We start from the raw sequence: 14125 nt of genomic DNA, 5'->3' as shown, positions 1-14125 counted from the left end.
AGTAAGGTTTTCTTGCAGCAACAATGTTATGGACTACAGGATGTCAAAGAATGCAGTTTACTGATCTTATGTAATTACATTTGGAATTCAAGATAAGGAAGAATCTGGTGCTATTACCCAAGGTGCAAAGGATATTCAATATTGAAAATATTTGTGGTGGGGTAATACAGAACAAGAGGCCACAATCCTAAAATCAGAGTTAGGCCATTTAGGAAGTAAATAGGACGACTGAAGAGCAGCAAGTGGCGCAGTGGACAGCACTGGGACTGCGGCGCTGAGGACTCGGGTTCGATTCCCGGACCTGGGTCACTGTCCGTGTGGAGTTTGCACATTCTCCCCATGTCTGCATGGGTTTCACCCCCACAACCCAAAGATGTGCAAGTTAGGTGGATTGGCCATGCTAAATTGCCCCTTAATTGGAAAAAAACTATAAAATAAAATAAAATAATTGGATGCTCTAAATTTTTTTTTTTTTTAAATAGGACGACTGAGTTTGATAGATCTTAAGTCAAGGTATTATGATATGGGACAGAAATGGATAAGTTGAGTAGATCAGCCATAATCTAATTGATTCACTGAACAAGCTAGAGCAACTGAATGGCCAGCTCCTGCACTCCTATTTACTTTGTTTTAGTTGTTCTAGCTCTTCGTTCACATAGAAACAAAGGATGAAAAAGTTGCCAAACTGTAGGTTATTTAACCAGATTGTCAAAATTTATTAGAGAGGTGCTGCTTGCTCACAGTCTAAAGTGGCAGGGAAGGAAATCTCCCAAATGCCTCTGATGATGCCACCACATAATCATGAGACACACTGCACAGAGATGCACTGGTTTATAATACATAACACCATCCTTTCCTGATAGATTCAATTATTTCTCTCCAACTGCCACAAAAAGATTTTCTACATTCTCTTTCCCTGATAAATGGAGGGTGTGTGTGCTCACCTCATAACCACGTGTCTTGGCTCTGCACCAGTCGAGCAGCATCTGTTTAATACTGTTAGCATTTGGCACACCACAACTTGACGACCTCTGCACCTTCATCCTGGCAATTGCTGGATTTCCAGGGCTAAAATATACAAATAGATGAATTTTGGAATGACTAAAACAATTGTATAATGGATATTCACACACACACAGATAAAGATTAAATGTTTTTTGGATGATTTACCCTAGTTATGATGTAAGCAATTTGAGGATTTGAAAAATTGGATTCTGAATTTGGAAAGTGATGATTCTTAAGGATTATTGCAGGGGCATTAACCTTTCAGCATATTTACTGACACAGATGAAGAAATAGAGAGCTGTATAGCCAGGTTTGCAGACGACACTGAAGAAGGAAGAAGTATTGCAGAAGGGAGCAAAAAGTTGCAAAGGGACACAGAGCAGCTGAGTGGGTAAAACTATGGCAAATAAAGTTCAATATAAGCAAGTGTGATGTCATTCACTTTGGACCCAGGAATGATAAATCTGTGTATTTTTTAAATGGTGAGAAATAAGGTATCATTGGCTGGTTTAGCTCAGTGTGCTAGACAGCTGGTTTGTGATGCAGAACAAGGCCAGCAGAGTGGATTCAATTCCCGTACCAGCTTACCTGAACAGGTGCCGGAATGTGGCGACTAGGAGCTTTTCACAGTAACTTCATACTTGTGACAATAAATGATTATTATTATTACTATAGGCGCAAAAGGATTTTGGAGTCCAAGTACACAAATCATTAAAAGCCAATAAACAGATAGAAAACGGCTAATGGGAGATTGGCCTCGGTCTCAACGAGACTAAAAAAACAAAGGGGTGGAATTTCTGTTTCAGGAATACCGCATCTTAATCACAACCTATCTGGAGTACTGCATTCAGTTCAGAGCATCATATCATATGGAGGATATGTTGGCAATGGGCAGGAATCTAGTGCAAACTCACTAGAATTATGGTGGAGCATAGAGAGTTAAACTATGAGGTAAGGTTGCATATGTTTTTTTAAATTTCCCTCAGTATCGGAGATTGAGAGGTGATCTGATTTTAAATGTTAAAATAATTTGGTAAAATCGATATGGAAGAACTATGTCCTCTGGTGGTAAATCAAAAATAAGGGGATGCGATCTAAAAATTAAAATTAGGCCATTCACAAACAAAATTAGAAAGTAATTTTTCTTACAAACGGTCGTAGAAATCTGGAACTTTCTCCCCCAAAAGATTGTGTTTGCTAGGACAATTTGACCCCAGGGGGTTCACCGATGTGGCCTGGCCCGCGATCGGGGCCCACCGATCGGCGGGCTGGCCTTTCTGGCTGGGGGCCTCCTTTACTACGCGCTGGCCCCTGTGGCCCTGCGCCATGTTGCGTCGGGGCCGGCGCGTTGAAGAAGGCCACTGCACATGTCCGCGTTGGCGCCGGTGCCACTGCGCATGGGCGCATCCCGCGGCGCACAGTTCGTGTCAGGATCGGCAACTGGAGCGGCGCAAACCGCTCCAGCACCGTGTTGGCTGCCTGGAGGGGCCAGAATTACTCCTGGCAGCGGCCCATTCACGCCGTCGTAAAACGCTCTGCCGCGGGATGGGAGAATCCCGCCCCAATGTTCTTGCAGTTACAGTATCTGTTTGTTTTGTTTTTAAAAAAATATATTTATTAAAATTTTTAACACAATTTTTCACCCTTACAAACAAAACCCCCCCTTCGTAACAAATAGAAAGAAAACGTACATAGCAAGACATAAACATGGTAAAACGATATGTTACAGAACTTTGTACATTGGATTCCTCCCGTACATGCCAGTTTTCCAGATCCTTCATGTATTATCTTGCTCAAATACCCCCCAGACAGGACCCCCCCCCCCCCCCCCCCCGGTTGCTGCTGCTGCTGACCGACCTTCATCTAACGCTCCGCGAGATGGTCTAGGAACAGCTGCCACCGCCTGTAGAACCCCCCCTGCGCAGACCCTCTCAAGACAAACTTTGTCCTCTCTAGCTTGATAAACCCTGCCATATCATTTATCCAGGCCTCCACGCTGGGGGGCTTCGCCTCCTTCCACATTAGGAAGATCCTTCGCCGGGCTACTAGGGACGCAAAGGCCAGAATGCCGGCCTCTTTTGCCTCTTGCACTCTCGTCTCGTCCACTGCTCCAAATATTGCTAGCCCCCAGCTTGGCTTGACCCGGGCTTTCACCACCTTAGATATTGTTCCCGCCACTCCCCTCCAGAACCCCTCCAGTGCCGGGCATGACCAAAACATATGGACATGGTTCGCCGGACTACCTGAGCATCTCCCACATCTGTCCTCTACCCCAAAGAACCTACTCAGCCTCGCCCCCGTCATGTGCGCTCTCTGAACCACCTTAAATTGTATCAGGCTAAGCCTGGCACACGAGGAACAAGAATTAACCCTACCTAGGGCATCAGCCCATAGCCCCTCCTCAATCTCCTCCCCCAGCTCCTCCTCCCATTTACCCTTCAGCTCCTCTACCAATGCCTCCCCCTCTTCTTTCATCTCCTGGTATATCGCCGACACCTTGCCCTCTCCAACCCATACGCCCAAGATCACCCTGTCTTGAATTTCCTGTGCCGGGAGCAACGGGAATTCCCTCACCTGCCGCCTCACAAACACCCTCACCTGCATGTATCTGAAAGCGTTTCCCGGGGGTAGCCCAAACTTCTCCTCCAGTGCCCCTAGGCTCGCAAACGTCCCATCAATGAACAGGTCCCCCATCTTCTAATCCCCACCGATGCCAGCTCTGAAACCCCCCGTCCATCCTCCCAGTATCTGTTTGTTGATATTACCCCAAGCGCTATCAGTATGTCACAAATAATGTTTGGCTGCATTCCACAGCCTGTGTTTATCTCAGCAGGGGTTGCCAAGTTCACAGTTTGATTGACAGCTGAAAGAGGTTATTAAAGATCAGCTGTCTTTGATGTCGGGTTATGAATACAAGTCTGTTGTTTCTATTTGAGATTCAGTTCTTTAAGAGGATTTAAATGTTTTGCATGGACTTTCATGAAGGCGAGTGTTTTTTTACTATGGTAAAGGCTGCAATAGACAATCAGACCATTATTGTATTTCATCTCGGCATGGTTTCTGGGGTCTGCCCACGGTAGATACTAGACAAGTTAGCATGGAGGGTGCAAGAGAAAAAGGTTGGGCATAAGTTGGCATCAGGCTTTAAGGGGCTAAGTGGGTGGTTAGGGGCATGAGTTAGCATGGAGGGTATGAGGATTCATTGGGGTGGGTGGGGAGCATGGATTGGCATGAGCTGTTGTGGATGGGGCATGGGGCTGATGGGGTGTCAGGGATGAGAGATAGAGGGTTGAATATTAAACAAAACAATTGGGATAAAGTCCCAAAGAACTGAGGTAATTCTTTATTAACAGCCTGCCTTGGCACTTGGCAGCCCTGAGGCTGCCTCCAATCCGCATCCGGGGAATGGTGGCAGGCCTGACTCCACCTACCACACAACCAGTGCGTGACAGTGTTTGTGACTTCATCACCTCTTTTCGCTTCTGAGCTTGCTTCCTCTCAAGTGCTGACCAACTGCTAGACCATGCATCATCTTTTCTCTCAAATATACTGGAAAAGCCATACTGGAATGCTCCTTATTAAGTAGTTGCAGGGCAGTCAGTACTGGCGGCCATGCGTTCCCGCTGACTCTTCGGGTATCGGATAGGAGACCTTGCCACCCAAAGAATCCAGACCCAGAAGATGGGACGTACATGATTAATTGCCAAAAAGCGGAAAAAAATTCAAGGCATTAAGAACAATGGTTGAATGGCTTGGAAAACAGATGCCAAATGAAAAAAAGCACAACTTATTTTAGTTAATCCAGTTAGAGTCTATAGTCCCATAACCATTCAACTATTTCTTACATTAGTGTAGAATCTTTTCCTCTGCACCTGTAAGTAGTGTATACCATCTACATGATGCACTACAACAAGGGGCCTTCAACAGGTTCCTTTGACAGCACCTTCCAAGCTCATGACCTCTACTAACTAGAAAAATAAGGACAGCAGATGCCCAGGTACATCACCACCTGCAAGTTTCTCCCCAAGTCATACACCATCCTGACTTGGAAATATTTTGATGTTCTTGTGTCAAAATCATGGAACTCTCTCACTAACAGCTATGTGGTGTACCTATGAATGGCAGTGGTTCAAGAAGGCAACTCACCACCACCTTCTCAAATGTAATTAGGGATGAACCATAACTGTTGACCTTGTCAGCAATGCCAACAATTTAAACAAAGTTTGCTCCATTAAATAAATTCTCAGATAATGCTGCAATGATGTGTTTGGTAGAAAAGAGCCGCATATAAGATTTTTCACATCTTGCCTTTAATGTTGTTATACATTAAATACAGCAAAAAATATTTTTAAATCTTCTTGCTGAGAGTCCTACCTTCCACCTTCCTTTTCTAGTTTCTCGATCAATGCCTTCCGTGCCTGTGTTCCTGAAGTGCGTGGCAGTGTTTGTGACTTCATCGCCTCTTTCCGCTTCTCAGCTTGCTTCCTCTCAAGTGCTGACAAACTGCTAGACCGTGCATCATCTTCTCTGTCAAAAATACTGAAAAAGCCATGAAATTAAAGAATTCCCAAATGCAGATCATTGAGCAAGTTATCCCTGTGAGTAGCTGAATTTTATAGATCATGTAGATCCTTGGTCTGATTCTTGGTTAAAATTATCTTGGTCAGATTGGACACAATTGGTCTCAGTGCCCTAGGGTAGGAAAGTAGAAAATTGGCCAGGTTCCTGGCCAGGATTCTCCGACCCCCCGCTGGGTTGGAGAATCGCCGGGGGCAGGCGTGAATCCCGCCCCCGCCGGTTGCCGAATTCTCCGGCACCGAATATTCGGCGGGGGTGGGAATCGCGCCGCGCCGGTAGGAGGCCCCCCCCCACCCGGCGATTCTCCAGCCCGCGATGGGCCGAAGTCCCGCTGCTGGAATAACTGTCCCACCGGCGAGAATCAAACCACCTCTCTTACCGGCGGGACAAGGCGGCGCGGGCGGGCCGATCTGGCCCCGCGGGTGCCTCCACGGTGGCCTGGCCCGCGATCGGGGCCCACCGATCCGCGGGCGAGCCTGTGCCGTGGGGGCACTCTTTTCCTTCCGCCTTCGCCATGGTCTCCACTATGGCGGAGGCGGAAGAGACCCCCTCCACTGCACATGCGCGGGGATGCCGTGAGCGGCCGCTGACGCTCCCGCGCATGCGCCGCATGGCAAAGTCATTTCCGCGCCAGCTGGCGGGGCACCAAAGGCCTTTCCCGCCAGCTGGCGGGGCGGAAATCAGTCCGGCGAGGGGCTAGCCCCTCAAGGTGAGGGCTCGGCCCCTCAAGATGGGGAGGATTCCGCACCTTTGGGGCGGCGCGATGCCGGACTGATTCGCGCCGTTTTTGGCGCCGGTTGGCGGACATCGCGCCGATTGCGGAGAAACCCGCCCCCTATGTCGGATCACAATTCACGTTTTCCTGCTAGAGCTATGTGTCTGTGGGTGCTAAGTGAGGGTGACATCTGCCAGTGCCACATTTGAACTTATTATCAAAAGGAGCACATGGATTGGCAATTTGCAGGCACAACACTGATCCTTTCCTTCACAGACCAAAAGTTATCAATTTATTTACCGTTACATTCTGAAGCTAAAAAGTCACTTCTCACCTGCCAACTCTTTTGGATGAAGTGCTGCTGGAACTGAAAGACGACTTGGTCTGGACAACAGCTGTTCCACCTGTTAAGATATGAACAAGTAAAGATGCCACATTTTGTCTGCTAATGCTCTTGTGAAATGCCTTAGATTTGGTTTTTAAAGTGTTTACGACACCCTGGGCAAGTGCGCGGTCAGTTCCAGCCCCACTCGTCCTAGAGTCACAACACAAGTGAATTAACCAATACTTCTCATAAAAAATACCCAAGTCTTTGGCCCTGAGGGCCCAATAATTACAGTCACAGGTTTGTAAATTGAAACACAATTACTGTTTATTTATACCAAGAACTATTGTGAAATATGCAGTAAATACAACTGGATAACAACAAGCTAATACCCACTGCCCACTTTAACTGTCCCACACTCTACCCACACACACAAGACAGACAAACACAGAAGGGTGGAAAAGGATGAAAAATAATAAGGATGAAACTAAAAAGATAAGATTCTTTGTTTTGGATGGTGGTTCTTTAGCACATTTTCTCCACAGCATGCTTACTGGTTAAAGTTTGCAACAGTAGGTCTTCTCTGCAAAAGTCGTTCATTCAGGGTCCTTGTAGTTTAGAAAGAATGTAATACTCACAGCAGAAGACTTTCTGGAGAGACACTTTATTTCTCATCAAACTGGGCTTTCTGTGGAGGCACTCTATTTCACATCATATCTTACTGTCAGCTCATGGTTTGACTTCAGGTCTCTGCAGTCTCAAGAGAATGGCACCCAGGCGTGTTGTTGAGAGAGTAATCTCTCACAGTGGCCTTCTGGAGCGAATTAGTTGGATCTTTTTTGGAGAGAGTTGGTTAGATCTCTTCATCAGGCTCCCGTCGGTCTGAAGGTGGCAAGTCTTTGCCACACTTATTCCTTCCCATGCCAGGTCTTTGGCCTGGAAGGAGCATTTATAGCGGAACTTTGCAGTCCCCCATCAGGGAGCCACCAACGCATCTTCTGGTCCGCGGGGGAAGTGCGGTGCCATGCATGCAAGGGGGTGGGGCAGGTGTATAGGAAGTGCCCCACCTCAAAATCACAGAAAACAGTCAAGCAGCCACAGCAGCACTGCGGTCCCTCCCCCCACCAACACTCCATCTGCTTCACGCAGGGGTAGGCTACTCCAGCGGCAATCACCACTCTGTCCGTTGGTAAGCAGGGGAGAGCATCCGCGCAGATGGAGGGTACGGAAGAAGAACCTCAAAACCTAAAAATTCACACACTCCTAACCACTGGCTTGGTGGACAAGTCAACATCCGGGCTCGGAGTCGCTACATCTAGTCTATCGGGGTCCATCGATGCCTCAGCGCCATTTGCTGGGCCCGGTGTTGTATATGCATAGGTCCCTGGGTTCATGATGATGGGTCCCAGATCTAGTGGTCATTACACCAAACAATGGGGGTGTGCCAGACATGGAAGTTTCCCCGGCCGGGGTGCTCCCCAGGAAGGGACGCCACTCTTTGGGGCGGGGGGGGGGATCTCGCTGCTCATGGTGTAATAAACATCTATCTCCCAATGAAGCGAGAGTGGTGTCCCAATCCCTCAGAGTTGAGCTCCGCTCCGGGGGGGACTAAAAGTTAAAATTAGGATCGGGCTGTTGCAGCCCCCTGAGCAGGGCGCCTTGGGGCCGGATGTGGATGGAATTCCCGAAGCCTCATCCTACCCAGAGCCTTTTTGCACCCTGGGGTGGCCATTTTTAGAGCACCAGGGATCTGTGGCAGTGCCATGACATCTAGGTCACTGGGCGCTTCTGGCGAGGAGAGCTTTCCCTCGCCGTCCCAAACCTTTGCACTGGACTCCTCCCTCTTGGGACTGGACCTTTTTCTAGACTCTCCGGCTGACCAGTGTCTGGGGTGGGACGGGGTCTGAGCCACTGCCTTCCTCTGGCCCAAAGTACCGAGAGGAGCCCAAGGGGGGGGGGGGGGGGGCCTCTGCCATCAATCCTGGCTGGGGGTGGGATCTGTGCGGAGGTTGGTTGGCAAGCCTGTGTTGTCCACCACATTCACTGTGGCGGAGGCCTTGGGCCCAGATGGGGACTGTCTGGAGGAGGATCGCTGCACAGTGGCAGGCATGGGGTTGAGCTTGCGTCCATCTGCAGCAAGGCAGTGGACTCACTCATGCCTCCCACCGAGCCAGCTCTCATTCCTTCTGAGGAACTCTGGGACTTCCTGTCCCTTAGCCATGGTCGCGGGAACAGAGATGAGCTGGCCCTTGTCAGCTGGTCGAAGCAGACGCTGCTGGTCCCACCCACCTGCACCAATGGCAATATATGGACCGGAACAAGCAGCGCAGGCTGAATGGCTTTCTCGGCGGGCTCCAGAGGGAGTGGAGGGACACAGCTGCCTCTCCGCCCACCGAGCAATAAAGTGGTGATGGTGACGGGAGCACAACACCTTTGACATGAACGTGGCCATAGCCAGCTTCAACATCAACGGCAGCAGAGAAGAACAGCACACGTTCCAGAGCTTCTCAGTCCTCCAGGATGGAAAGTATGCTGTGTTCCTCCTGCAGGTAACTCATACCGTTCCGGGAGACAAAGCCACATGACCACTGTGCCGCCCATATAGTGGGGGGGGGTGTCTACATGATTCACCTGGCCACCATTTCTGGTGGGGTGGCTATCTTGTTGGCCCCATATTTCCAGCCGGGAGATCTTGGGGGGGTCAAGATTGCTGCACCTAACAACCTGTGAGAGGGGAGTGGTGCTTCACTTGGTGAATGCCTACTTCCCCCAGCTGCAAACTACTTTCTTTAAACAAGTGACCACCCCTTCTTGGCCCCATCGATGCGAGCGATTGCACTGTCCTCGGGGATTTTAACTGCACCCTTCAGGGACTGCCTCGGTACCCAGTGCTGCCCGCCAGTGGTAGAGATGTTGGGGGACCTGGTCAGGTCCCTTGACTTGGCGGACATCTGGCGACACTCCATCCTGACTCCAGTGTGTTCATTTTTGTGAGATCTGGAGTCGGAGCGACAAGAATCGACCACTTTTACATTTCAAAGACTTACTTTCCCTTCCCTCTATCAGCTTCTGTGCAGCAGGTATCGTGCTTGGAACACCTCTTGGTGTAAGCGGAACTTACTCGGTCTTGCGCGCGAGGTCTGCGTATTGGCACTTTAACTACTTCTGAAAGATTAGCACGTTACACCAACTTGTGTGGTGTAACATCTCACTCCTCTGCCACACAGTTGTGCTCAGATCCAACGGCACTCGTGGTCTCGAGATGCAGTAGTCCACAAACTTGCCTGCTCTTTTTGTGGAGTGTGTGGCGCATGCCCCTCTAGGATTTTTAGACTGTTCCCCCTTTTCAATTATTCAGTTACTCAGCCAGAAGTACCGAGCAGACGATCCACATCGTTTCACCTCACATGATATCAAGAAACAATTGAGGGCACTGGATACTGCAAAAGCTATGGACTCTGCCAACATTCTGGCAAGAGTACTGAAGACTTGTGCTCCAGAACTAGCCACCACCCCAGCCAAGCTGTTCAAGTACAGCTTCAACAAAGGCACCAAGATGCCCAGCCCACAAAATGCAAGACAATCCTGGCTAATCACAATCCCATCAATCTTGGCCGGGATTCTCCGACCCGAATTCCCGGGGGGCGTGAGAATAGCGCCCCACCGCCCCGACGGCAGTTTAACGATTCTCGGGCGCCCGCGGGATCGCCGCCGCGCCGGTCGGAGGCAATTGAAAGCGGCCCCCCAGCAATTCTCCCAGCTCCGGCTGGCTGAGTGGCCGCCAAGTTTGGCCGAGTCCCGCCGGCGTGGGTTACTCAGGTCCCACACGGCGGGACCTGGAAGGTGTGTCTGCGGGGGCCGTCCTGGAGGGGGGCGGGGAGATCCGACCCCGGGGGGGCCGCCACGGTGGTCAGGCCCACGATTGGGGCCTACCAAACGGTGGGCGGACTGGTTCCGTGGGGGCTTATGTTCCTCCGCGTCGGGCCCCTGCCATATTGCCCAGGGTCCGGCGCGGAGTCAGGAACCCACGCTGATGCGCGGAATCACGCCGGCCGTTTCGCACATGCGCGGAATTAGGCCTGCCATAACGCGCATGTGCGAACTCGCGCTGGCTGTTCGCGCGCGGCTGGAGCTGCGGGGAACACTCCGGCGCCGACCTAGTCCCCCAGGAAGGAGAGCATTCCTCATCATTGGGGACCGTTGACACCAGAGTGGTTGGCGCCGCTTTTCAGGCCGGCGTCAGAACTTGACCGCAGGATTGGAGAATCCCGGCCCTTGTCTCCGTCATCAGCTAAGTGATGAAAAGTGCTACTGACAGTGCTATCAACAGTTACTCAGCAATAACCTGATCATTGATGCTCAGTTTAGAATCTACCAGGCCACTCAGCACCTGACCATGTTACAGCCTTAATCAAAACATAGCCAAAAGAGCTGAACTCAGGAGTTGAGCTGAGAGTGACTGCCCTTGACGTCAAGGCAGCATTTGACTGAGTGGAGCATCAAGAAGCCCTAACAAAACTGGAATCACTGGGAATCAGGGAAAACACTGGTTTCAGTCATACCTAGCACAAAGGAAGATGGCTGCGGTTTTGGCGATCAATCATCTCATTCCCACGGTATCTCTGCAGGAGCACCCAAGGATAATATCCTGGGCCCAACCACCCTTCAGCTGTTTCATCCATGAATTTCTCTCCACCATAAGGTCCGAAGTGGAAATGTTCCTGGATGATTGTACACTGTCAGCACCATTTGCGACCGCTCAGATACTGAAGTAGTTCATGGGCGGGATTCTCCGACCCACCGAGCCAGAATCGCGCGCGGCGTGGGTCGGAGAATAGCCATTCACGGTGGAAATCCGGCGCGGCGGCGCTTCCGCGGGCCTGCCAGTCACGCGCGCGCGGTTGACGCGGCGCCGGTCGGGGGCCATTGGAAGAGGCCCTCCCGTCGATTATCCGCGGTCGACCGGCTGAGTTCCTGCTGGCGTGGTTCAGATCTGGTACCACCCGGCGGGAGCTCGGACCGTGATCGCGGTGGCGGTCCTGGTGGGGGGTGAGGGGAATCTGATTCCGGAGGGGCCCTCAGTGGTGGCCAGGCCCGCGATCGGGGGCCACTGATCGGCGGGCCATCGCGATCTGGGGGGGACCTACCTTCCTCTGCGAAGACCCACTGTGTGGGTCCGCCATGTCGGCGGCGCCCGTGCCGAAGTGGGCCCCCGCACGCATGCGCGGCCGCGCGGTCTGGACAGCAGGGCCCCGCCGGCAGCCAGGGCTGCGGGATGCACGCCGGGGCCCTGCTAACCCCCTGGAAAACGGGGAATCACCCCGGACCTTCGAGGAAAATGTCCAGAGTGATTCTCGCCCATTTTCCGGTGGGTGTGGGGACTTAGTCCCCAAAAGGGAGAATCTTGCATCATGTGTAAATGCAGCAAGACATGGACAATATTCAGGAGTAAGTAACAATCATGTCACACAAGTGTCAACAAGAGAATCCAACAACCTTTGCTTGACGTTCAATAGCATTACCATCATTGAATCCCCCACTATTGGCTTCTTGGGGGTTACCATTGACCAGAAATTGAAGTGGACCAGCCAGATAAATACTATGGCTACAAGGGGCAGCACAGTGGTTAGCACTGCTGCCTCACAGAGCCAGGAACCCGGGTTCAATTCTAACCTTGGGTGACTGTCTGAGTGGAGTTTGCACATTCTCACCGTGTCTGCGTGGGTTTCCTCCGGGTGCTCTGGTTTCCTCCCACAGTCTGAAGATGTGCAGGTTAGATGGATTGGCATGCTAAATTATCCCTTAGTCTCCAAAGATGTGCAGGTTAGGTGGGGTTATGGGGATAGGGAGGAGGAGAGGGCCTAGATAGAGTGCTCTTTCAGATGGGCCGAATAGGCCTTGGTAGAGTGCTCTTTCAGATGGGCTGAATGACCTCCTTCTGTACTATAGGGGCGGTACGGTGGCACAGTGGTTAGCACTGTTGCCTCACAGCGCCAGGGACTGTTGGGGGACCGAGGGTTCTGTGAAAAATTGAAAAAGTAATTAAGGAATATGTAGGTTTCAACTGTACCGGTGAGGTGTCGAAGGCAGTTGTCTGGGAGGCTCTAAAGGCGGTGGTAAGGGGTGTGGTGATCTCGTTTAAGGCCAGGGTGGACAAAGTGGAGAGGTTGGAGCGGCAGAGGGTAATAGATGAGATGCTGGAGGTAGATAGGAGTTATGCAGAAGAAGGGGACCCAGCGAAGTTGGAACAGAGGAAGGAACTACAGGCGTATGTTAGCGGGTCAGCTTCGGAGGGAGGCGGCGGCAAAGGAAATTGTTCAGGTGCGGGACAGGGCAGGGAAGTTGGTGGTGGCTCCAGATCTGATTAATAAGGTCTTTGAGGAATTCTATGAGAGGTTGCACAGGTCAGAGCCACCTGGGGGAAGACCGGGAGATGCAGAAATTTCTAGATGGGCTGGAGTACCCGAGGTTAGAGGGGGACAGTGCTACATTAGAAGGAGTGATAGTGGAGCAGGAGATAAAAGATGTGATTGGGAGGATGCAGTCGGGGAAGGCGGCACGGCCGGATGGGTTTCCGATGGAATATTATAAAAAATTCCAAGGATAAGCTGATGGTGGGGATGTTTGAGGAGGCGAAAGGGAAGGGGGTGTTACCACAAACATTGGGGCAGGCATCAATTTCCCTGTTGCTTAAAAAAGGTAAGGATCCGACAGAGAGTGGGTCGTAGAGGCCATATCACTTTTAAACATGGACGCAAAAGTATTGGTGAAGGTACTGGCGGATAGGCTGGATGAATGCCTCCCGAAGGTGATAGGTGAAGATCAGACGGGGTTCATGAGTGGAAGGCAGCTCTTTTCGAACGTTAGGAGGGTATTGAATGTGGTTATGGCACCAGCGGAGGGGAAGGAAACAGGTGGTTGTAGCATTGGACGCCGAGAAAGCGTTTGACCGGGTAGAATGGGGGTACTTGATGGCAGTTCTGGAGCGGTTTGGGATTGGACCAAGATTTGTGGACTGGGTAAAGCTACTGTGTAAGGAGCCGAGGGCGAGTGTCTGCACAAATAACATCAGCTCGAGATACTTTTCTCTTCACCGAGGGACTAGACAGGGATGTCCTATGACCCCCTGCTGTTTGCACTCGCGATTGAGCCGTTGGCCATCACGTTAAGAAGTTCGGGGGTATGGAAAGGAATAGTGCCGGGGGGGGGGGGGGAGTGGAGAGAGCATAGGGTGTCCTTATATGCCGATGACATGTTGTTATACGTGTTGGAACCGAGTGTGTCAATAGGGGGAATACTGGAGCTGCTTCGGGTGTTTGGGTCTTTCTCGAGGTACAAACTAAATCTAGACAAGAGTTAGTATTTTGTGGTGTCTCGGCCGGGGCTGGGGGCAGGGGTGGGGGGGATGCCATTCCGTACGGCAGGGACTCACTTTAGATACTTGGGGTGCAGGTTGCTCGTGCGCGGGAGGGCTCCGTAGGTACAACATTTCTAGTTTGGTG

At 51.0% G+C, this 14125-nt stretch overlaps 1 protein-coding gene across 2 annotated transcripts in view; it reads right to left on the bottom strand.

Moving 5' to 3' along the window:
• smtnb (smoothelin b) overlaps nucleotides 1-14125 on the bottom strand; it is a 772002-nt gene that overhangs the window by 79549 nt on the left and 678328 nt on the right. For both annotated transcript variants that reach the window (XM_072486160.1, XM_072486170.1), the window contains exons 15-17: nucleotides 6633-6702; nucleotides 5380-5544; nucleotides 945-1068 (exon numbers count right to left, since the gene is read on the bottom strand). In XM_072486160.1, coding sequence (XP_072342261.1) covers nucleotides 945-1068; nucleotides 5380-5544; nucleotides 6633-6702 — 359 coding nt within the window. The remainder of the gene's footprint in view (nucleotides 1-944; nucleotides 1069-5379; nucleotides 5545-6632; nucleotides 6703-14125) is intronic.

Source organism: Scyliorhinus torazame, chromosome 1 (genome assembly GCF_047496885.1).
Source record: "Scyliorhinus torazame isolate Kashiwa2021f chromosome 1, sScyTor2.1, whole genome shotgun sequence".
In the NCBI taxonomy this organism is placed as follows: Eukaryota; Metazoa; Chordata; class Chondrichthyes; order Carcharhiniformes; family Scyliorhinidae; genus Scyliorhinus; species Scyliorhinus torazame.
This window is presented reverse-complemented; position numbering and strand designations above follow the sequence as displayed.